The sequence below is a fragment of the Staurois parvus genome, unplaced genomic scaffold, assembly GCF_062004578.1.
Source record: "Staurois parvus isolate SC_StPar_1 unplaced genomic scaffold, SC_StPar_1.0 ptg000086l, whole genome shotgun sequence".
Classification (NCBI taxonomy): Eukaryota; Metazoa; Chordata; class Amphibia; order Anura; family Ranidae; genus Staurois; species Staurois parvus.
Genome location: NW_028317882.1, coordinates 4,892,774 through 4,917,030, shown reverse-complemented (window position 1 = coordinate 4,917,030; position 24,257 = coordinate 4,892,774). Strand labels below are relative to the sequence as shown.

General features: G+C 40.9%; 1 protein-coding gene across 3 annotated transcripts in view; it reads left to right on the top strand.

Moving 5' to 3' along the window:
- The window catches only part of CENPC (centromere protein C), a 149,156-nt gene that overhangs the window by 28,258 nt on the left and 96,641 nt on the right, over window positions 1-24,257 (top strand). For 2 of the 3 annotated variants that reach the window (XM_089669986.1, XM_089669984.1), the window contains exons 4-12: window positions 673-755; window positions 2,253-2,313; window positions 7,927-8,197; window positions 13,438-13,620; window positions 14,552-14,664; window positions 18,057-18,135; window positions 18,424-18,542; window positions 23,235-23,310; window positions 23,559-23,698. In XM_089669986.1, coding sequence (XP_089526112.1) covers window positions 673-755; window positions 2,253-2,313; window positions 7,927-8,197; window positions 13,438-13,620; window positions 14,552-14,664; window positions 18,057-18,135; window positions 18,424-18,542; window positions 23,235-23,310; window positions 23,559-23,698 — 1,125 coding nt within the window. The remainder of the gene's footprint in view (window positions 1-672; window positions 756-2,252; window positions 2,314-7,926; window positions 8,198-13,437; window positions 13,621-14,551; window positions 14,665-18,056; window positions 18,136-18,423; window positions 18,543-23,234; window positions 23,311-23,558; window positions 23,699-24,257) is intronic. The other variant, XM_089669985.1, reaches the window with a different exon arrangement.

Genomic DNA, 24,257 nt, shown 5'->3' with positions numbered 1-24,257 from the left:
CTGAAGCTTCTCCATTCCGTTCACATGATCGGATTTCAGCGCCAGCTTCGGTGAAGAGGAGGGACCGCCGGAAACAGATGCCCTATTGTAAGCCCATGGGTGATGTCCTCACCCAGGCTCTGCAGCCATTATCAATGCCTCTTCTTTACCTTGAAGCTGGTGCTGGGACCCAATCTGTGACCAGATTGGAGTGGCTTTAGAACAGGTAAGTCTAGACCTAATTTCTTTTTCAGGGTAAATAGAATAGTCTTAGAATGGGGGTAGGAGTAGTTGTAGCCTTTAGAATTTGGCTGAAATTCTACTTTAATGTGCATGCAATAGTAGAGTGATAGAGAAATTAGCGCATCACTGTACTAATTGCTCTTCACTATCCAGTAACAGGCTTGAACTGATCTGGGTTGACCAGGGCTTAGAGGAAGTGGGTTAAATGATGCTGACTATCGCACCGATGATGTCTATCGGCAGAAAAAAGTACTGTGTGAGAAATCTCTGAAGGCAAATAAATGCAGCAAAAACTGGTGTTATTTTACCTTTTATTGGGATATTAATTTTTATCTTCTTTATGGCTGCTTTAATTGTGTGTGTGTGTGTGTTTTTAATATAAAACCGATTGAAATATATTGATGTAAAGTAGGAGCACTTACATAGTTATTTTAATGTTTTCATCTGTAGGTAATGAAGAATCGCCTGGTTTTAATAGGTCACCATTTTTTGCAGACAGTGAAACAAATATTAACATTCCAGAAAGTATTCAGGTAACTCTGAATATATATGTGTGTGTCTGTGTGAAATGTATTTTTTGAGTGTGTAGTATACTTGTCAGCTGGGAGGATAAATTATGCCGGGGCAAATGATTGCAGTACACTGCATTTTACCAAGCTGGTCAGGGAACTTTTAAAACAGCTTTCTGAGGTTACAGGGTAGCTAATGATTACTGTTCTGATTCTTGCACTATTATCAGGGCTTTTTTTTCAGCGGGAACACGGGGGAACGCAATTCTGGCACCTCCAATACTGGATGTATATAATGGCAAGGGGTGTGGGATGTGCTGGAGGGTCTATTGATGCTTGCTGCTAGGGGATCTATTGTTGCTGGATAAATTATGCCAGGGCAAATTATTGCACTACACTGCATTTTACGAAGCTGAGTGGGGGATCTGTTGTTGCTAGTGGGTGTCTTATCTTTCTGGAGGGTCATTGGTTACTGGGAGGGATGTACTGTTGAGGGAGTGGGGGTCTATTATTGCTGGCTGCTGGAGGGTTTAGAGATTCGATGCTGCTGCTCGGGGGTCTGTTGCTGGATGCAGGGGATCTATTTTACTGCTTTATCTTTAACAAATTCCAAATTATTTAGTACAACAATATGATACTTGGTTCTGTATTCTCAAAAAGGGGCGGTAATGGGAGGTGGGTAGGAGGTGAATCCAAGGGACGGTGCTCAGAGGTGGGCAGGGGACAGAGACGGGGATGACTCAGAAGGGGGGAGTTCCTGCACCTATTCTCTAAGGGGAAAAAAAAGCCCTATCATAAATTATTTTAAAATTGGTGATACACTCTCTAAACCATATAGTCGTATAAGGAAACACAGGAGTATGTTTCATGTTGTTCTACAGAATGTATATTCTTGAATACTCTAAAGAGTGGAATTAATAATGGGAATTAGAGAAAAGTACCAGAAACCCAGAATCATATAGGGGTGCAAAAACTTTAAAGAATATGTAAACCCAACATTTCATATTCCTGATATGTGCCTGCTGTACCATGTACTTGTATGAAAAAGTATTTTGTTCTGTTTGTATTGCTTCTTTTGTGTGAAATCTCTGGTGTTCTTGCCAGACCACACTAGGCATGAGAGCACACTGTGGTCATTTCTCTAGCTGTGCTTTAACTCAGCCTAATTTCCTCAAATGATCAGACAAAGGCTCACATTACCCCCTCCCTCAGCACAGCCATTCACTAGGAAGACCAGTGTACTTCTGTATCTCCTCCCTGAGCTCCTTCCTTATGCAGCTGAGAGCAGCTTATAAAAGGGGAAAAAGGGTGTTTGTAATTTTTTTTTATATGAATACATGTTTTACCTTTTCTATTTTAAACTGAATGGGTTGTTTTAGAAGGTGAGGGTCATGTATACTTAAATAAGAAGCCAGATATTGTTAAAGAAATGCTATGGTCACTGAATCTAGCCTAGCAATACCAATGTTTTTTCAGTCACTTATGGTTTTATCATACTTTGTCATTTATGTTTTGCTTTAGAAAAAGCAAGATTCTTCAACAAATCCACGCATTTCTCAATTGAATAGGCTCCGTTCTACTGGTAGGTAATCATAAATTCAAGATTTCTCTTGATTCATAATCCCAATTTATTGAGGAGTTCCAATAAGCTCTTGATATTTTGTTATAATGCACAGCTTATATACAATAATCCGTTTTTATTGTCATTTTCCATGAAATAAAGCTGCTTTGAAGTGATTGTAAATGCTAGTTTTTAATTTTTTAAAAAAGCAAACAGGTTTATACTTGCATGCTCTGTGCACTGGAATTGCACAGGTGGCCCCAATGCTCTCGTGATCACTAATTCCTATCTCCATAGACGTTTGCTTTCTATCCATGGCTACCTTTTGCCTCCTATTTGCTTGCTTTCCCATCATGGAATGTCTTGGACACCTTCACTGAAGAGTGTCAGTGCTCTTGACTCTTGCAGTCCCCACAATAGAGACTTGCCTGCTATTGGATCCCTGTTGAAAGCTAGAGGACTGTTCCTGAATAGCAGCCCGACTGCTATTCCGACACTATTCGGGTTTGTTCATATTTATGACAGATACACAGTGAGATCTGATCTTATGAGCAATTTTGTAACGTTTATCATTTACGGTTTTTATACACACGGATGAATAATAGGGAATAAGTTGGAGTGCTGCCCTGTAATAGGTGAATTGTATTGCATTTATTAGAGGCATTGGTGCCTTTTGGGTCTTCCAGCATCAGGCCTTGCTTTCTTATGCTTGTAGGGCTGCCTCCTGGTCTTAGAAACATAGAAAAGTGATAAAAGGAAAAAGACCAAGTGGTCCATTGAGTCTGCCCCATTTTTTAATTTATATGTTTGTGTGTTTTTTTTTTTTGTCTGAGTATAGATCTATCTTTTTCCCATGCCTGTTTGAATCCACTTTCTGTTTAATTACTCACTACCTTTGCTGGACATCTATTCGAAGCATCAGCTACTCTTTCAGTAAAAATTGTACTTTCTATGATTAATTTTAAACTTCCTTCTTGCTAGTTTGAGGTCATGTTACCACATTCTTGATCTTTGCTTCAAATTAAAAATACTGCCCTCCTGATCCTTAGTGGGCAGCGCAGTGAGCAGCATGTGCAGTCTGCATTGTTATGGCACCCAACACGCAATGCGTGTGGATCACATCTGTGCGAACCACCTCAATTAGGTACACATAATATCTAGCCTGTCATGCGAATTTGTGCGTTTGAAAACACATCCAGAATCGCATATGTGTGAGCTTTAGATTTTTATGATTCGTGAAGATGAAAATGGGATGGCTGCTCCTTATAGCAAATAGCGCCATTCTTCCAGGTTTCTGCAAGTCTGAGTTATCTATAAAAGAAAGCTATGGGGCACAAGAGCGATATAGCACCTTGGCACTCTGATAGGATGACACCCATTACATTTTCTGAAGCTGCCACCTTGAGGACAAAGAGTAATGCAGGGTCTGGCTGTCATAAGATGAGTGCTGTGGTAAGTAAAATCTTTAGCTGATCAAATGTGATTTGCTCTGTGGGTGTCCACGGATATCACATGTTCTGCTTTGTCAGCTGAATAATAGGACAAATTATAGCAGAAAAGTTCTTTATAACATGTGATAGAAGTTGGCAAAACCCACAAATCTTTGTGTCTTCAGTTTGTTAGTACAGGCCATTCAGGGATGCATTTGACTTTATGGGGATCCATTGAGATACCTGAGGTAGAAATAATACATCTCAGAAATACAATTGTTTCTTTTTCAAATTCACACTTTTCAACTTTTGCATATAGCCATGTACTTGGTCGGCCCAGTACTTTAACATGTTCACGGTGCATCTCAATCGATATTGAGAAGATCAGAATGTCATTAAGGTATATGATCATGAAGAGATCAGGAACATCTCTGAAAATGTAATTTGCAAAATGCTAAGAAGGAGCAGATGTATTGCACAATCTGAAGGGCATGACTAAATATTCAAAGTGATCAAATCTAGTGCAAAAAGGTGTCTTCCATTCGTCCCATTCACTTATCTGTATCAAGTTGTAAGCCCCTCTTATGTCAAGTTTGTGCATACGATTAGCTATTCTTAAATGCTGAAAGAGTTCCAAACTATAGAGGTGGGATATCTGTTTTTGACCTATTTTATTCAGTTACCTATAGTCAATACAGGGACGCAGAGTGTGGTCCTTCTGTTCTGTGAGGAATATGCCTGTTTCTGCAGGGGATGTGGAAGGCTGAATGAAGCCTTTCTCCAGATTTCTCATCGTTGCATTGGTATAGGGCTTCAACTTTTAGTTCGGATAAGGGAAAAATGCTTTCAAAGGGTATTTCAGCCTCTGGAAGACTTTCAATTGGAAAATTGTATGGCTGATGAGGTGGTAAAATATTGTCCTTCTTTTGGTCAAAAACGTCCAGAAACTTGTGGTACAATGGAGGGACAAGCTGTGATGCAGGACAATCAGAATGCAGGTCAAGAAGAGGTGCAGGTTTAATGGACATTGACTGACTGGAAGCAATGCTGAAGGCAGTAACTGATGCCCAATTTATCTGAGGGTTGTTTGCTTGTAACCAGGGAATGCCCAAAATGACACGTGCAAACATAGAAATTCTCAATGACTGGTATCGGATAAAAATCCGTAGTGGACAAATTTCTTGAATTATCGGTCCAGACTTGAGATCCATCCCCCAGGTGAATGGATAATTGTTGAGTCTTACCTTGCAGAGGAATTTGGTGTTGCTGAGCATAACTGTTGTCCATTAAACAGCCACAGGCCCCAGAATTAATGATTTCTGGAATCTGGATGTTTTTACCGGAAATCTGTAGAGAGAAATATAAGGTAATGTGAGCACACCTAATGGCCACAGAACAGTTTGCAAAATAAGTAGAGGGAGCAAGCATAGACTTACTGGGCCTCACAGGACAGTTTTGAAGGTAGTGGCCTACTTCTGCACAGTGAAGACACAAGTTATTCCTGCATCTAAGCAGTTTTTCCTCATTAGTGAGTAACGAACATACGACTCCAAGTTGCATTGGCTTAGGCTCAGAGAGTATGGGTAGATTGGCAGGCAGAGGAGGTACGGGAGCTGATGATAATCTTGGCAACATCCCGGGAGGGTCTGGTTTTATTCGATCTTTTTGTTCGCCTCACCTATGTTCAAGCTCGATAGCAAGACTAATGATGCCCTTGAGAGAACTAGGAATCCCCACTCTAGCATGTTTTGTCATTAAGGACCTCAGGCCCAAATGGAATTGATGCCATAGTGCAGTGTTCTAGCCGGTATTGAAGCTCTACTTGCAAAATTCTGCGACAAAATTTTTCAGCAGCTTGACAACCTTGCTGGAGTGCATGTTCAGTGTGTTCAGGATTGGGCTTCTGTGCTGTAGTAGACAATGAGCCTAGAATTGTGGCTCTCTTGAGAAGTGCCAAGATGACAATCCCATTTTCGTAGATTCAAGTAAAAAAGTCCTTGGCTGTAGGGCAAAATACAGCTGGCAAGCATTCTTGACTGCCTGGAACTTGTGCTGATTACCCAAGAATCATTCCAGGGTTGGCACTGGGAGGCTGCGAAAATAATATAACAATTTCGGTGAGATAGTAATTTTCACCGAATTAACTCGTCCTATCCAAGACAAGAGTGGGAAGTGCCAAGAGCGCATGAGAAAGAACACGGAACGAAGCACTGAAAAATAGTTTGCAGCAAACAGTCATAGGTGGGGGTCAGGTGAATGCCCAAATATTCCAGCGAAGATGAAGCTCATTTATAAGGAAAATGGGACTGTAGGTTCGAAATCAAAGCCGAGGCCAAGGTGATATTGAGAGCGACAGTCTTATCCAAATTTTTACGGACACTTGAAATCAAGGAGAAACGTGCAAGAACCTGTTGCAAGTTTGGGCGCATCGTCAAAGGATTAGTGTGAGTCAAGAGGGCATCGTCTGCAAAAAGATATAACTTCAATTCCTGTCCCGCGTAGGGGACCCCCAATATGTTAGTCAGCCCGGAGTGCCAAGGCCAACGGCTCAAGCGCCAGGACAAATGGCGCCGAAGATGGGACATCCCTGTCTTGTCCCTCGCCAAATTGGAAAGGGATCCGAGAAATACCCCGCATACTTAACCAAGGCTGAAGGGGTAGAATACAAGGCCTGAATCCAAGAAAGTCCCCAAAGCCCCAGTGGGACAACTTTCAGGGGTTTCCCTTTGTATCCCAAACAATTCTTCTGGCAGTTCTGACTGCAATCTTTCTTGGTCTACCTGTATTTGACTTGGTACCAAGAGATCCCCGAACTTTCCACTTCTTAATAGATGATTTAACAGTACTGATTGGCATATTCAAGGCTTTGGACATCTTTTTATGTCCTTTTCCATCTTAATAAACTTCCATTACCTTGTTACGCAGGACTTTTGACAGTTCTTTTTTGATCCCCATGGCTCAGTATCTAGCCTAGTCAGTGTTTCCACGTAAGAGCTAACAAACTCATTGACTATTTATACACTGACACTAATTGCAATTTAAAAAGCCACAGCTGTGGGACATTAACCTCTAATTGGCATTTTAACCCGTGTGTGTCACCTTGTGTGTCTGTACCAAGGCCAAGCACTCCAGGGTATGTAAACTTTTGATCATGGCCATTTGGGTGATTTCTGTTCTCATTCTGATCTAAAAAGGAGCCAAACAACTATTTGATAATAAATGGTTTCATATGATCATCATCCTTCAATAAAAGAGCATTTTTTGGCATGATCAGTCATATTTTCAATATCGGTGCCAAAATTTCACAATGTCTGCCAGGGTATGCCAACTTTTGAGCACAACTGTAGCGGAATACATTTAGACCTAAATTTATGGAGAAATGTTAGATTTTTTTTTTTTTTATTAGATATATTTTGTAACAGTAAAAGAATAGTCTTTTTCCCCCCAAATTGTGTGCCCGGCTCGTGAACTGGTCATGAAGGGGTTAAAACCTTCTGGAGCATAAGTGGTTTAAAACAAAAAAAACTATGCATTTTAAAAGGACATTAACGAGTCAGGAGGGATTTTAGCAAAGTTTGTTGCAGATTCCTATCTTTTGTTCTGAAGAAATATCTGTTTGTCTCCATGTGCAAAGTGAATGTCAGTAGGAGTTACTTTATAATTATCAACTACTGCACTTGCAGGGTTCAAATGAAGAAAGTGGTAGGGTCTGATTCCCTTTGGATGTGATTTCCCTTGGCAGTATCTCACAAAAAATTAGTTTTTTTGTTGCATAGGATGCCCAAAATCTGACTTGTATCATAGTGCAGACTTCCAGAACATCAGTAAGCCAATCACACAGGCCCAAAATTAAATTTCTGAGTAATCGTTTTGTACACCATCTGTGTACAGAACACCTCCAGGTTGCCATATTGCATTGAATTTTACAGAACTATTACAGTACTGCAGATTGAAAAGGAAATGTAATTTTTATAACATTCAGTTGCAGTGTGACTTGTGTAGCAATTGTATATGCATTTTATTATTTATTTATTTTTTTTGCAATTGTTTTCTCAGAAACATGGAGTTACCTTTTAACTTTAACAAGATGTTAGAGGGAAGAATATAAATACAGACTTTCAGTTTAGCATATTCTCAGTGTTTGTGTATTTTAAGGAACTGTGTGAAGACATTAACACTGTTTTTTTTGTTTTTTACATTTTAGGAGAAACTGAAATGAAGGCAACTAGAAGTTTAGCAGTTAATGAAGAGCTGAAAACCCCTCCTCTATTAAATAACTTTGATGTTAATGTTTCTGAGGAGGAGATGGATGACTATGAATTTGATACGCCACTTAATCTGATTCTTGAGAAGAAAAAAGAACCTGAAATTGTTCATTCAGTAAGGAGTTTATCAAGAGATCGAATTTATAGCTCAGATAGCTCTGTTGTGCAAGGAACTCCAAGCTCAGCTTCTAAATCCTCTCCAAAAAAACGGTATAAGTTTTATTTTAAGACGTACAATTGAATGTATTACTGTTGAATATTAGTTTCTTTAAAGTATTGGTCCTGTGTCACTTAAGTTCAAGTTCTCAGGTTGGTTTTTAAAAAGTAAGTTTTATAGTCAAGGACAGACATTGCTTGATTTCAAGCAACTGCATTTGCTTTACAAATGTCCTATATTCTCATCCTACTACATCAAGGGTCTCCAAACTTTTCAAACTCAGCCAGTTTACTGTCTGCCAGACTTTGGGGGGGGGGGGGTTCAGATTGTGGCCAGTGGGAGTAGAAAATGTCCTGGGCCCAGTAATCAGTGAGAATAAACATGGCCTCAGGGATGGTGGTCAGTAGCAGGAAGAGTAGTGCCCTATCATTGGTATTAGTGGAAGTTATAGTACCCCATCACTGGTATCAGTAGAAGAAATAATGCCCCATTGTTTGTGCCAGTGGGGGAATAGTGCCCTGTCATTGGTACTAGTGGAAGGAAAAGTGACCCACCATTGATATTAGTGGGAGTAATAATGCCCCATCATTGGTGTCAGTGGCAGGAAATCTGTCCCACTGTTGGTGTCAATGGGAGAAAATTAGGAGGTAAAGTGCCCCAGGGTCAACTAAAGTCTAGCAAAGGATTGCACTGTTTTACATGATGGTGACTTCATTTAAAATGAAAAAGGTCAGAGAATCAGTTTATAAAAAAAAATCATTTATTTTATTAAAGTAAAAGGTACAAACACATAGGGTCTCAAATATAGTGCCTTGATGCAGTTTTCATCTGAAGGTGCTTAATCATAAAGGTGCATGCTTTGGCACAGCTTATAAAAGCGTACTAAAACTGATTAGCAGCATTGCAACTTAAGTTGTTTTTTTTTTTTTTTCCTAATTTAGAACATTTACAGCATACTGAATTTACCCAAGATCAAGTAATGCCAACCTGCACTATAAGTAATATCTTCTCTTAGACAGTGCATGATACAGGACTTGCATTTATAGACCATGGTTTATATGTAGGCTACCTTCAAGTGAATGGACACTGGCAAGAATTTAATAAGGCTGCAACTAATGTGCATTCATATGAGACTCCAGTTTTTTGCTAGTATCCTAGGCGATGGACCTATTCTCCTCTGGAGACGTGTATTTCTTTTTAATCCATTGTTTTTTCCTTCTGATACTTCTAAGAAGATTTGACTGCTTATTGCCTTGTTCTATCTAGTAGTAGTTTCCTGACTGGTGTCCTTTGGTGTTACTTCATGGAACCATACCCGGATCTCACTGTGTTTGGCCAGTCTATAATGTTTGCCAAGATCACTGGATTCTGCACTAGGTGCTCACCTGCCTAGAGCAATGTGCATAGTTGGCTTCAGGTCCAGGGCTGTGGTCCATTTCTATGGTTTCCAGACCCTGATGACCCCCTCAGGAGTATGCCCACAACAACAGGCAAATCCCAGGGCCTGTGGACTCCAAGGTCCACCAAGAATGCACAGCAGCCCTCCTCACAATGAAGCGATGCCCCCACTCATGAGAGTGTGGGAAGTCTGTTGGCATTTGTACCCGTATGGATCTGAGATGCCCCAGACCTCTGGGTCCAATCTGTCATTTTAATGAGGTACAAATTAGAATTTCTATACCGCCCCCCTTCTCTATTTTTACTTTGCAGTCTGTGTTCATCAGATCAAAAGCAAGTACAATTAAAGTGGTTGTAAACCTCTGACATGAAATATGTACAAAGCATATCCATCTATAGTGTGTACTTGTCCCAATCCAGAGCACTGAGCATGATATTTCTCTGCTGCCTTCTTGCTATCTGCATGAGTTACTTCTGAAAAGTTTTTCCTACATTAAGAGGTAAAAAGGTGACAGGGGAAGGAGCTCCAACAAACAGACTGAGAGCTTCAGCTTTGTCTCTGTGTGAAGGGGGTGTGCCCTTTCCCTTCAATTAGCTCTCACCAAGCTCTGCAGATTGTAACTTCAGCTTCCCACCCCCTACTTTGTGAAAGCCCAGGCGGGCTGTAAAAATTTTGGACTTGTTCAGACATTGCGTCACAATGTCACATGACTTCATCAGGGCTCTGAGCCCTGATGAAGTCACATGACATTGTGACGTAACGCGTTGGCGTAGCGCGGTGACGTATTTCCGGCGTGGCGGCCATCTTGGTACACCTGTGCATTCAGCTGTACACCCAACAGACATATCCTCATCTGAAAGCATGAGGCTTTAATGTGGACTGGCTGCTACGTGAGTTCTTATTTACACTTGTTACATGTTCCTATGGTATAATAAATATACTACACTATGGGAGGATTCTTTTGTCTCATTCTGAGAGATTGATATTTCAACTTTTCCTGGAGAAGAGCCTGAGTGGGAATATTATATTCTGAGAGCTGTCTTGGAGTGCTTTGGTACCTGGAGGATCTGTGAGAGGGATCCACTACTGCTCTTTGACCCGCAAGGGTCGAAGGGATGAGGTGAGAGGCCAATCCAGAAGGTGGTTGGATTCATAGATCTATATACACCCAGAAACCTGCACGATTTTTTCACTCGTGGTCACTAACAGTATAATTTGGAAGCACCGTTTACTGTTTTTCACTTACAATATTCTATTTTTGGACTTTGAGATATAAGTTTGCGTGTATCAATATTTTGGTCATTCTTTTTCACTTCACAACAGGCACGTGTGTTTTAAGTATATATATATATGTGTTTGTATTTATGCACATACGTATAGATACAGTTTTTTGTGTTTCTATATTATTTTTAAGTGTTTTATTGATTTTGATAGTATCAGTAAGCACCTATAGATTAATATTGGTAATATTGTCACACTCTTTGATTTAATATTTTGGGATCCCACATTCACAAATTGATTTGAATGTAGCGCAGCATTCCTTATGTTTTATATTCACTTGATCACTGGTATATGATTTAATGCTAGCAGCTCCCTTTGGGATACATACACCCATTTATTCATTTGGTTTAATATCATTTTTAAACACACACTTGAAGCGCAGGAGGGTCACACCACTAAGGAAACTGGATGGTCTCCTGCTGAAGGACTTCTCAGCAACAATTTTGGTCTGCCAGCGTTTGGAGGACAATTAATTTCTTTTAACCTTTCAGCTTGATAATCAACTTTTCAGAGTTTGTCCTCCAGCCCTCACACGATCTGGAGTACTGGGGGCTAATCCTGGATACAGTCCAAGCCAGAATATTCCTTTCTCAGGAGAAAGTTTTTTTTTTTCTCTCTAAGGTCCCACACATGGACCCTCGGATCCAAATTGCACTTCTGTTTGCTGCTGCACAAGGGTATTGGGCCTCATGCTACCCTTTGAGGCAGCTCCCGTTGCCCAGTGTCACTCCAGACTTCTTCAATCCAACATCCTCATGGCAAGAAAGAAGCAAATCCAATCCAAAGGTTGTCCAATGCTTTGTCTAGCTGGACAAAACCACCCTCCAGCTCTGCCCTACAGTTGGAAAAGTCAACCTTTTACATAGGGTTCAAAACTCCCCATCAGTATTTTGAAAAGGAGAGCTATCAGATTGACTCTACAATACAGGAATCCCCTTCTGCAGGGTCACCTGGTCAGGGTTTTGTTGGACAGTAGTAGCCACAGCAGTAGCCTAAACTTACTATCAAGGGGGGTACCAGAAACTCACGTTTGAGCTATCTCAGCATTACTCATCGTTGGGGTGGAGATTTGGTAGGTGGACTTCCAAGGCTTCCAGTGCAAAGACTCAGGGAAATGGACTCTCTGCACCCTGAAATGTTTCAAAATCTTTGTCAAAGGTAGAAAAAACTAGATATGGATATCTTAGCCTCCAGGTTCAACAAGCTTCAGTAGATGTAGTGGTGAATCCTTGAGGTCAATTCATACTGATTTATGCATTGCCTTCTATGAAGATCCTCCCTCTACTGTTGTGCAGAATAAAGGGTGGAAGGGTTCTGGTGATTCTCATAACCGCAAATTAACCCAGAAGGATGTGGTACACAGACATACTGAGATTTCTGGCAGACAAGCCTTGGCCTCTTTCTAACTGGTCCGACTTACTGGCCCAAAGCCCCATTCTATCCTGCTTTCCAGTCACTGGCTTTGATGGCATGACTGTTGAATCCTATGTCCTGAAGCATAGGAATATTTCTGACTCTGTTATTCCTACCTTACTCATAGGAAGAAAATCCAACTCCTACAAGATTTACCATCATATTTGGAAGGCTTACTTTACCTGATGTGAGGATAGGGAGTATTGTTTGCAAAAAAAACTGTAAGCTTGTGGAGTGGGAGAGGTTATATGAGGGTGCTCTAGGAGTAGCCTTAGCAAGTTTTGGATGGTCTTTTAGAGGTATCCTGCATATAACCCATGGCCTATGATGTCCTGTGTTCTATACTGTACACCAAGATAAGGAATTTACAGTTAGGTCAAAATTTCTCTTTTTATCCACTTGAGGAAAGATTATAATGGTACTGATGTACTTGGAATATCTTATGTGACTGCTTTAGTAGTAAGACTTAGAGTCCAACACTATTCAGGACTGATATTTCAGTCGTGGGGCATTTTCACACGGGCAGGCTGTTGGGGTCCACCTGTCCGTTTTTTAGGTGGACAATCCCCTGTTCTCTGTGAAGGGGCGGTTGTATACACCCACCTGCATCTGATCCGATCCACTAAAAACAGACAGATGGGTATCCATTCCCTATCCGTTGATCAGGTGACAGTTGGATGTAGATGGACCACCTGTATCTTTTCATCCGACTGCCCATAGAGGAGTGCGGGCTGTGTTCATGTCTGCTCAACTTAAGGACATGTCATCCGCCTGCTCTGCAGGGATCAGCAGACAGATCCCCTGCTGAGCTGGCAAATCCACTTCCGGAGTCTGTCCATGTGAAAAGGGGCCTTGGGTTAACTCCAGCATTATTTTTCACTTGTTGGCTCTTGATATCCTTGAGTCTCTAATGGCCAGTGTGTTTCCGTGACAGGGATTTCATCGTGGTGAAATTAATCTCCTATTTATTCCTGGGGGTTTTTTTCTACGTTTTTATGAGTAATCCATTGAGGAAGGGTTTTTTTGGATTTGTATTGATCACTGAAGTGGGAATTTGGATTATGGTATATTCTTCTGGATTTCTTGATTTACTGTATAAGAAAATTGTGTAGTGGCAGAGGAATTGGTGGGAGTATATCTTTCTGTAATTTGAAAATATATCTAACATTTGCATGAAATGCTGTCTTTATTTAAATACAGGTTGTTTTTCAGTGATGCTATAGTAAAAGGCAAAGAGGGCTTTCCAAGTGTCTTTGCCAGCAGATATAAAAGAGGACCAGCAGAAGATGTTCAAACAATGCAGATGCATGAATCTGTGAGTTATGCTGGCAACATGACTGATCGAAGACCCACTGCAACAGCTGCAGAATGTGTGGCCATGGTGTACGTATTTTCTTGTCTTGGTTAATTTTAATATACTAATTTACTAGTAAATTAGTGTAATTTTCTGAAATAACAGATGATGAATTACGATTGGACTGTTAGTAAGTATTGTGCTGAAGGCTTAGGTGTGACTGGCTGCACCATCATGCAGCATTTCAGAACGTAATATCAAGTGATGCTAACTCCTTGAGCAGTTTCTATATTCAAAGGAAAGGAGAGGTCAACTAAAGTAAAATTGTCACATCCCTGGAATGTGCACACTGAGTAAACTATAAAAAAATATGCATAATAATTCAGTGTTAATAGTAGATTCAGAGATAGGCTGCTGATTAATTTCTGGAAAAGTCAAAGCTGTTTATAAGCTTGGGAAGAGGGCAACAAAAACTAAGCTTTTATTTTACTGGTATTATTGCTTTGGTCTGTCTCTCTTTAACAAATTTAATATTATTTGTCTCTGAAAGTAACTTTTGCTTCTGCATGTTTTTCATCATTTGCGCAGTCTGCTACATTTGCAGCAAGTTTACCTTGAAGTATTAGTGCACTTATTCTTTTTTACTTTTTCACACAGTGTGTATTAGAATCTGCAGTCATCTGCATTTCCCTTGCAGGGGAAAAGGAGGAACCAGGAAGGCAAAATTATAAGCAGATTAACCAACAATTGCATACTTGTGATTGGGAGCTTTCCATCCTGTGACAGCAAATCACAGCTGTCACATGATCCGAATGTCCACCTCTTGCCAAGAAGCAACGGTGGTAAGGGGTTAAACTTTAGCTTTAGGTTTTTGTGGGATGTATTAAAAAAAAATACAACAGCAGTATCTATATTTCCGACCCTTCTTTTGCATATCATTTGCTCCGAGACTAACTTACAAGATATACTGAAATTTTATTGAATACTGAAAAGAGCTAAACATTTTTTTTTTCTTTCCAGGGATGATGACGAATTTGTAATAGAAGATGAACAAAGTATTAATATGACTTTCTCTTCAGTAAATAAAAGATCATCACTTGGATCAAAAGAGACAAAATCCGCAACATCCAGCAGTGAGTACCAGATGAAATTGCTGCCAAGTTGGGAAAAAGTATGCATAAAATATACATACCGTATTTTTCGCTCCATAAGACGCACTTTATTTCCCCCCAAAAAAGGGGGGAAAATGTCAGTGCGTCTTATGGAGCGAATGTAAAGCGGCCGGTCCGGTATTTCTGCCGCCACCATGTCAGAATATCGGGTCGGCCGCTTAGCTCTTCTCTCCTGCAGGACCTTACCTGTTCCTCGCTTCAGCGCTGCAGTCTTCCCGCAGCGGCTTCTGTGACAGCCGGGTGCCCACTGCGCATGCACGAGAAGCACCACGCTTTGTGAATGGTCTGGTGTCTTCTGGGACACATGACAGGTCCCAGAAGGCTCCAGGCCATTCACAAAGCGCAGCGCTTCTCGTGCATGCGCAGTGGGCACCCGGCTGTCATAGAAGCCGCCGCGGGAAGAAGGAAGGACAACTCCGGAAGTGGGAGCGGGTACCTGTCAAATTCAGGTACCTGTTCCCCCTCCCTCCCCAAAGGTCTGCAGTCTCTGGTAATCTCCTTTACTGTCTGCAGTCTCTGGTCATCTCCTGTACGGTCTGCAGTCTCTAGTCATCCCCTGCACTGTCCGCAGTCTCTGGTCTTCTGTACTGTGTCCGCAGTCTCTGGTCTTCTGTACTGTGTCCGCAGTCTCTGGTCTTCTGTACTGTGTCCGCAGTCTCTGGTCTTCTGTACTGTGTCCGCAGTCTCTGGTCATCCCCTGTACCGTGTCTGCAGTCTCTGGTCATCCCCTGTACCGTGTCTGCAGTCTCTGGTCATCCCCTGTACCGTGTCTGCAGTCTCTGGTCATCCCCTCTACCGTGTCCGCAGTCTCTGGTCATCCCCTGTACCGTGTCCGCAGTCTCTGGTCATCTCCTGTCCTGTGTCCGCAGTCTCTGGTCATCTCCTGTCCTGTGTCCGCAGTCTCTGGTCATCTCCTGTCCTGTGTCCGCAGTCTCTGGTCATCTCCTGTCCTGTGTCCGCAGTCTCTGGTCATCTCCTGTCCTGTGTCCGCAGTCTCTGGTCATCTCCTGTCCTGTGTCCGCAGTCTCTGGTCATCTCCTGTCCTGTGTCCGCAGTCTCTGGTCATCTTTCCTTCCTTCTGTCCTTGTCTTCAGATCACATTCCAGGAATGGAAAACTGGCAGGCAGACTATCTGAGCCATCAGGGAGAGCGGTCCTTTCATCAAGATGTTTTCCATCAAATCTGTCTTCGGTGGAGCGTGCCAGATATAGATTTTCTAGTATCTATGTTCTACCTAAACGTGTCCAGGTCCATGGCTAGGATGAGGGATCCTTGGGTGGAAGCGCCAGATGCGCGAGTAACACTGTGGTACAGATACTCCCTGATTTACGCAATTCTTTCTCTGAAACATCTGCCCCAGTTATTGCAAAGTTTGTAGCTGGAAAGCCTTTTAGTAATTCTAGTGGCTCCAGACTGGCCACATCAGGCCTGGTACCAAGACATCATTTATCTGGTTGCAGATGCCCCTTGGCGAGTACCGTTACATCCATATCTTCTATTGCAGAGCATGATCTTCCATCCTGCTTTACTGTTAGAGGCTGATGGCATGGCTGTTGAAAGCCAGAAGTTGAAGGATAGGGGTCTCTCTTTTGTGGTGATCTCTACAATGCTGAGGGTTCATAAGTCCAGTTCCCAGATGATATTTTACTGGACGTGGAAGGCCTATTTTGCCTGTTGCATGTCCTGTGGTACTCACCCTTGGCAGTTTTCCTTTGCTGAGTTTCTACCATGGGTGGACTAAGGTACTGTCAAGGGTCAGGTTTCCTCACTCAACTGATTTTAGCCCTGGCAAAACTGTCTTTTGATTCTGTGGGATCTGTTTGCTGCTGTTGGGTCCTCCAACCCCTCTATTTGAGAACATCTCTAGCTCACCCTTTCACAAAAAGGGGTCTTTTTCTGTGTTTTTTTTTTTTTTTTAATTTTTTTGATTTTATTTTACTCTTCTTATGTTTGAGCCCACCCTCTATTTGACAGTCCTTTGGGACATCTCAGTGGTCAAGGTCTGAAGATCTGGCTGTATCAGTCCATGAATAGAGGACAAAATGGGATGTTAGTACTATAAACCCCTTTCCACTACATTCATTAAAGGACACAGCAATTGCCCTCAGTTTTGTGGCTATGCTTTGTATGCCTTTAAACAGCGTACGGCTTGCCCTTGAGTTGGTTGATGCAGTTATGGGGGGGGGGGGGTGTTGTCTTTTGTTTGTATAGCACAAAAGAGGGCACCTCAACCTTGTGCATTAACCATGACACCTTTTGCGGTAAAAAGCATTGTACTTTTCAAAACGTAGAGCTTCAAATGTGAAAAACTCAGCGTTTAGTTGAAAAAATTAAGAAAAGTAGCCAGCACAAAGGATGTAATACCAACCCCAAACAAATAATATAACTAAATGTGCAGTGCTAAAGTATCATTCAGTAAATACATTAAGCTGTAGTGAACAGAGACAGATAGATAAATTATCTACAAAACCTCTCATTCTAGAAATAGTGAATAGTATGGGACTATTCCTATGATCATTACTTTTTCTTTAATGAGAGGTTTTGTATATAATTTATCTGTATCTATTTACTAAATGATACTTAAGCTTTGCACATTTAGTAATATTATGTGGAGCTTCAAGCCCAACCCAAATATCCAACTGATCAACCAGAACTCATAGCACCCCTCCGATGGATCCAAATGATGTTTCAGAGTTCTGCAGATGCTTACGGATTTCGAGGATGCCTCCTCTTTATGAGAGGAAAACATGAAATTGCTCTGATGAAGGGGGGCACCCTCGAAACACAGAAGCTTCTGCAGATCTCTTTAACATTGTTCCGGTCTTTTTGGAGGGGTGCTATTAATTCTGGTTAATCTGTTGTAAATCTGTGTTGTGCTTGAAGCGCCACATTTTTTGTGAGCACAATACTTTTTATCATTAAATAAAAGGCATCATGGTTAATGCACATGACCGGCGTGCCCTCTTTTGTTTTTCTGTTTGTAGTGTTTATGGATCCCCCAGCCAGAGGTGGGCAGCAAGGCCAAGTAGATGCTAGAAGACCATGACCTGGTTTGTGTGACGTAGACTCCTGGAATCTAGAGAGAGCCTCCTCATAAGAAATGGTGGCATACCTTAGCGCAGAAGTGATACTGTTAAATATTTTGTGTCTTTTGTTTGTACCTAGCATCTTATTCCTGTAGATGTTGATATAACCCAATGGTCAGGATGTATTGCAGCTTTGTTGGGTTGTGTCAATTGGTCACCTGGAGACAAAGGAGCATTTAATACATTTAAAAAGTACATTGCTGATTCATTAGCATGTTCAGTTGTGTGTTTTAATACTTCTCTTTCTGGGCATATGTTAATGTGCAGGTACCCATGGGAATCGAAAACTGCAACCTAAAGCTCCTAAGGTTATTTCAGGAAAATCACCTTTTCGTTTGAGAAAAGGGTATGTGTTTTAATTGTATTTTTTAAATATTTTGTAAACATATGTCAACATTAATCTAGTATACAAAATATCTATTAAATTGTAAAATTGCCTTCATTCTTTACCATACCTGAAACCTGTTGATGTGAACAATAAAAATGATCCAGTGCAGCTAAGGCATTATCGAGCTCTGTAAACTTTTAGGAAATTGTTTTGGTATATCTTTTCCACATATGACAGTTTTTTTTCTTTAACTTAATTAACTCCCTAAATCCTCCTTTGCAAATAAAAACCTTTCTTTTGATGAAGCAGCCAAACTACAAAGAAGGAAAAGGGTTCTAATGTGAACAGAAAGGGCACCACTGATGGAAGTAAAACTATTATAAGAAGTGGAACACCAGAAGAAGTGAAGCTGACACCATCAAGTGGTAAGATCCAAACAAAACAAAAGAGAAGCTGTGGTATATATTTCCAGTTACAGTGCCTTGAAAAAGTATTCGACCACTTGAAATATTCCAAATATTCCACATTTTGCCATGTTACAACCAAAAACAAAAGTATTTTATTAGGATTTTATGTGATAGACCAACACAAAGTGGCACATAGTTGTGAAGTTGAAGGAAAATGATAAATGGTTTTCCAAATTTTTTACAGATAAATATCAGAAACAGTGGCGTGCATTTGTATTCAGCCCCCCTGAGTCAATACTTTGTAGAACCACCTTTCATTGCAATTACAACTGCAAGTCTTTTTGGGTATGTCTCTACCAACTTTGCACATCTAGAGAGTGACATTTTTGTTCATTCTTCTTTGCAAAATAGATCAAGCTTTGACAGATTGGATAGAGAGTGTCTGCTAACAGTAATTTTCAAGTCTTCCTACAGGTTCTCAATTGGATTTAGGTCTGGACTTTGACTGGGCCATTCTAACACATGAATATGCTTTGGTCTAAACCATTCCATTGTAGCTCTGGCTCTATGTCAGGCATCACTAAATGGCGGACCGCAAATGGACCGAATGACAATCCTATACAGACCGCGGCTCCGACACTTAGCAGCCTGGATGTCCTCTGAAGGGGACTGGGGTGTAAGGAAGCGGGGCTGTGAAGTGGACTGGGGAGCAAGGAAGGGGGTTGTGAGGACTGGGGTGCAAGGAAGGGGGCTGAGATGTAAGTAAGGGGGGCTGTAAAGGCAGCTTGGGTGCAAGTAAGGCGGAGCTGTGAAGGAGACTAAGATGCAAGTAAGGTTGTAAAGAGGACTGGGGTGCAAGGAAGGGGGGGGGGGGGGCTTTGAAGGGGGCTGAGATGTATGTAAGGGGGGGGCTTTAAAGGGAACTAGGGTGCAAAAAAGGGCGGCTGTGAAGGAGACTGAGATGCAAGTAAGGGGGGCTTTAAAGGGGACTGGGGTGCAAGGAATGGGGGCTGTGACGGGACTAGGATTCAGGTAAGGGGGCTGTGATGTAAAGGGGTGACGGAGGATACTGATGTGAAGGGGAGGGGGGGACTGGGATGTGAGGTGGGGGCTGAGGACACTGATGTAAAGGTGAGGGGCATTGTGATGTGAAGGGGAGACAAAGGACAATTAAGTAAAGGAAGCACTGTGATGTAATATAGGGGGATTTAAATGCAAAGGGGGGCTGTGATGTAAAGAAGGGGCTGTATGGTAAATAGGGGTGCTGTGATGTAAATAGGGGTTCAGCAATTTTAAAGGTAGTACTGTGGTATAAAGGGGGGCTGTCATGCGAAGAGGGCTGTGATGTAAAGGGGAAACTGTAATGTAAGGGGTTGGGACTGTGATATGAAGAACCCGAGTCATAGCACAAACATGAGACTCGGACCTTCGCTGGATGAAAGTTTTAATGACCGGACCTCCATGAATTTTAATTCAATATCTACAGTCTTGCATACTGTAATAGGTTTTCTTTTAAGATTGCCCTGTATTTGGCTCCATCCATCTTCCTATCTCTGCAGTTCCTCCAGAGTTACCATGGGCTTCTTGACTGCTTCTCTGATTAATGCTCTCCTTGCCTGGCTTTTCAGTTTAGGTGGACAGCCATGTCTTGGTAGGTTTGCAGTTGTGCCATGGTCTTTCCATTTTCGGATGATGGATTGAACAGTGCTCTGTGAAAAATTGAAACCTTGGGAAATTTTTTTTATAACCTAACCCTGCTTTACAATTCTCCACAACTTTATCGCTGACTGGTCTAGTGTGTTCCTTGGCCTTCATGATGCTGTTTGTTCATTAATGTTCTTTAACAAACCTCTGAGGGCTTCACAGAACAGCTGTATTAAATTACACAAAAGTGGAAAAAATTTTGAAAACCATTTATCATTTTCCTTCCACTTCACAATTATGTGTCACTTTGTATTGGACTATCACATAAAATCCCAATCAAATACATTTATCATTTTGGTTGTAACATGACAAAATTTAGAAAATTTCAAGGGAAATGAATACTTTAAGGCACTGTAGTACACATTTTAATTGTTATTGCGGTGTTTGCCTAGAAGTATTTTTTTCTTATCCATTGAGGGAGACAGAAAGTCATATACTGTCAGGTATACTGCCACCTGTTTTTATTATTATTTTACAAAAAATTAGCCTAGAGGTATCGGTTTCAAGCATTGGTGCATTTGCACAAGTACCGATACTGGTGTAAATGCCTAGTATAGGCATCAGTATCAGTGCACACTAGCTTTTGCCATGATTGTCACTTTTTTTTTTTATTTATGTGCTTTCTGTTCCTTTTTGTCATAGTTTATATGTAATATGTTTTTTCAGTTACAATCACATGATCATTGCTGGTGACATCACATACATATTTTTATTTTTTGTTTTGTTTTTCTTTGGCATTACTTATCTTCATTTTGTCACTTCAGCACCCTGCTCACTAATGATCAGATGCCGCATAGTGTTTGATTGTGAACTTTTAAAATTAGCAGTGTACATACCTTACATATGAATGCTCCTAGGCATACATCTTTTTTGTTGATTGTCCTTCGAAGGACATAGAAATTCACAAACAGTCTGGTTATTCTGCTGCCTACAAGAGGTTGGGACACTGGCAAACAGAAAAACCATAAGCCAATTTTCATAGAGCCTCTCTACTACCCAGCATGCATCCGTTTTTTGCTAGTGTCCTAGCAGGTTGCACACCTTTTTTCAGCTCTGCTGAAAAAAATCTTAACTAGGTTTTTCTAGCCTTCTAACTTTGTGGATTTTTCATTGGTGACCTCAATCAAAATCCTTTCTACATTGCTGGAATTTTTTCCCAGTGACTTCAAGATAACTTGCTACACCTCTGTTTGAGCTAGTCTCTATACATCAGCTGTCAGGATCAACAGCTCTTGAGCATTAGACTGTTCCATACCCCGCTGGACTGGACATGCAAAGTTAGTCTGCAGCATGACCTTTAGGCACTGAGCTCTTCGTTGTGGCACTTTCCAGACTTTAGTATACTGTTAGCAGCAGTGCGCTTTCTGGGTCCAAAGCCATAGTACAGCCCAAGATGTGACTCTGTCTCTGAAAACTCACTTAGGGCGTAAAGCTGGCCATACATGGATTGAAATTTGATCTGTGTGGATCCCTCTTTGTTCAAAAGAAGTCGGTCTAATAACTGGTTTCTGTTAAACGGTCTTGCTGCAAAATCAGTATTCAATCAGCGCATGCAGGGCTTCAGCACTGATCAGTTTATTTAGACAGCGGGGGAGTCTTGCTGTCAGAATTCAAAGAAACAGCACGGAGGGTTTCCCCATCCACCTCGAATGGGTGAATGAGGAAATCAGTTCAGTTTTTTTTGTTCAGCTGGCTGAATGAAAAAAGAGAGTAATGTATGCTTCGGTTAAAGCGGTAAAATTCTAAAATGTAATATATTGCAGCTTACCAATCATTAGATGTCATGGCTACATTAATTTTCCTTTTTAGTTTTTTTTCCACTGTTTTTACCTGGTGATCTGGCTAATAACACTGGATGAATGAGCACAGGGGACACTTTTGGGCACCAGCATTATCAGTTTGGGGGGAGGGGAATGTTAGATTGACTAGCAGATTTAAATACACAAAAAATTGAAACTAAACTCCAGATAACACTTTACAATCAGTTATAGCAAACAGTTTTTTTGGGGTAAATGTTTTACATCAATAAAAACTGATCACTTTAAGCACCCCTGCCAGTTTCAAATGGTTTGTTTAATCCCTATAACTGATATATCTGCAAGAGAGCTTGTTCTTTTGACATCATTGCTTACTACTAGTGAAATCTGTGAATGATCACAGAGGTCACATGGTACAAGGCTATTCACAGCCTTTGTACCATGTGACAAGCTGTGACCAATCACAGCTCTCACAGTATTTCTCAATGGCTGCAAGAATGCAGCCAGAGAGAAGGAGAAATGATTGCTTTTACAGCCTTTATGAGTGTAAAAGCAATCAGTGTAAAAAAAAAAAAAAAAAAAATCTTCATCACCCCCCACAAGAAGTACTGTGTCACTACTGCTAGCTAGGATGACAGTACTTTTTTTTTTTTTTCCCAAAATGTTTGGACTTTTTCATTTATATTGCAAAAAAAAAAAAAAAATCCCAGTGGTGAATAAATACCACCAAAATAAAGTTTTATCTGTCAAAAAAAATGCTAAAAAATGTATATGGCTACAGTGTTGCATGACCGCACAATTGTCATTCAAAGTGTGATAGCACTGAAAGCTGAAAATTGGCCTGGACAGGAAAGGAGTGAAAGTGTCCGAACATAAAATAACAGACATGTAATACTTGCTTTGTGCAGTAGTTTTGCACACAGCTGCTGCTCTATGTGTCCAAAAGACTCACAGAGCTGTGGTTTGAAGAGTCCCCATACAGGCGAGGCTATTATGAACATTGTTGGATCGGAGGGGCCCAGGTAAGGATTGGGGGGGAGGACACTGCACACAGATTTTTTACCTTCATGCGTAGAATGCATGAAGGTAAAAAACCTTTAGAACCACTTTAAATAATTACTGTAAAACCACTCATGTTCTTTTGTAGTAATACGTATATCAGTAGCCATTCTGTTGTTTGAAGTTTTAATCTGTAAATATCTAACACTTAATGTTCTCTTTCTGTATGTATCCCTAAAATCTATATTAGCTACGTATGAGAGTCCGAGATCGTCCGTTAAGTTCAAGGGCATGTCCGAACAGTCACTCCCTTATTCCAAAACTATGTAAGATTTTTTTTTTTGTTTTGTTTTGTTTTTGTTAGTTTTTATATTTTATTTTGCTAATCTATTTTTTTTTTTTTTTTTGTGGCTCATAAAGTTGTTGAGATACTCATCCACAAAATTGTAAATCATTATGGATTGTTCAAGAGGTGTTAATTGTTAATGGTTTTACACATGACAGTTTGTGGTTGATATGCATCAACCCCCCCACATCCTAAAGTGATATTTTGTGCCATTGTTTTTGTTACCAGCCAACAGGCAAGGCAAACAAGTAAAGAATTGGAAATGGCTGAAGAAGAAAATTTAGATCTGATTTATGATACCAACCGTGAAAGAATACAGATTCCAAGAAATCTAAAATCTAAAGTAGAAAGATCAAAATCATCCAGTGGTAAGTTGCAGATGAAATCCAGTTTTAAGTATACCTAAAAATTCTGAGGTTCAAGTATCTCTTGTTGTCTGCAATAACCTTTCTAATGTCTTCAAAAAATCTTCTGCATCTCTATGGAGCCTCCATGGATCCTGGGTCCACTGTAAACGTGCATTATTATCTCTTTTAGTCAAGCCCTACCCTTCTTGATACCAAACCAGTAGAAGCTCTGGTGATCATCAGGGAGTGGTGTCTGTGTTGTTTAGTGCTTGAAAAAATCAGGCTTTGAAAATTTAATCTAGGCCGTTTGTACAGCCTGGGTGTAGTATGCCTGGGGCTCTATGGCTTCTACAGAGAATGCATTGAAAAATTACACAAGAATACTCCAAGGGATTATGAGTTGCTTTTACTTTAGCAATATGGGAACCTTAGGAGTTTGGGGGCTCAAGCCAGGGTTGGCTTAATGCAGCCTTTTTGCAGATCTGAAAAGATGGAATGGGTTTCTTCATTTACATGTGTGTATTTGTCCTAATTGTGCATTAGAGAACATAGGTTGAAGTATAAAGGGACAGGACACAGG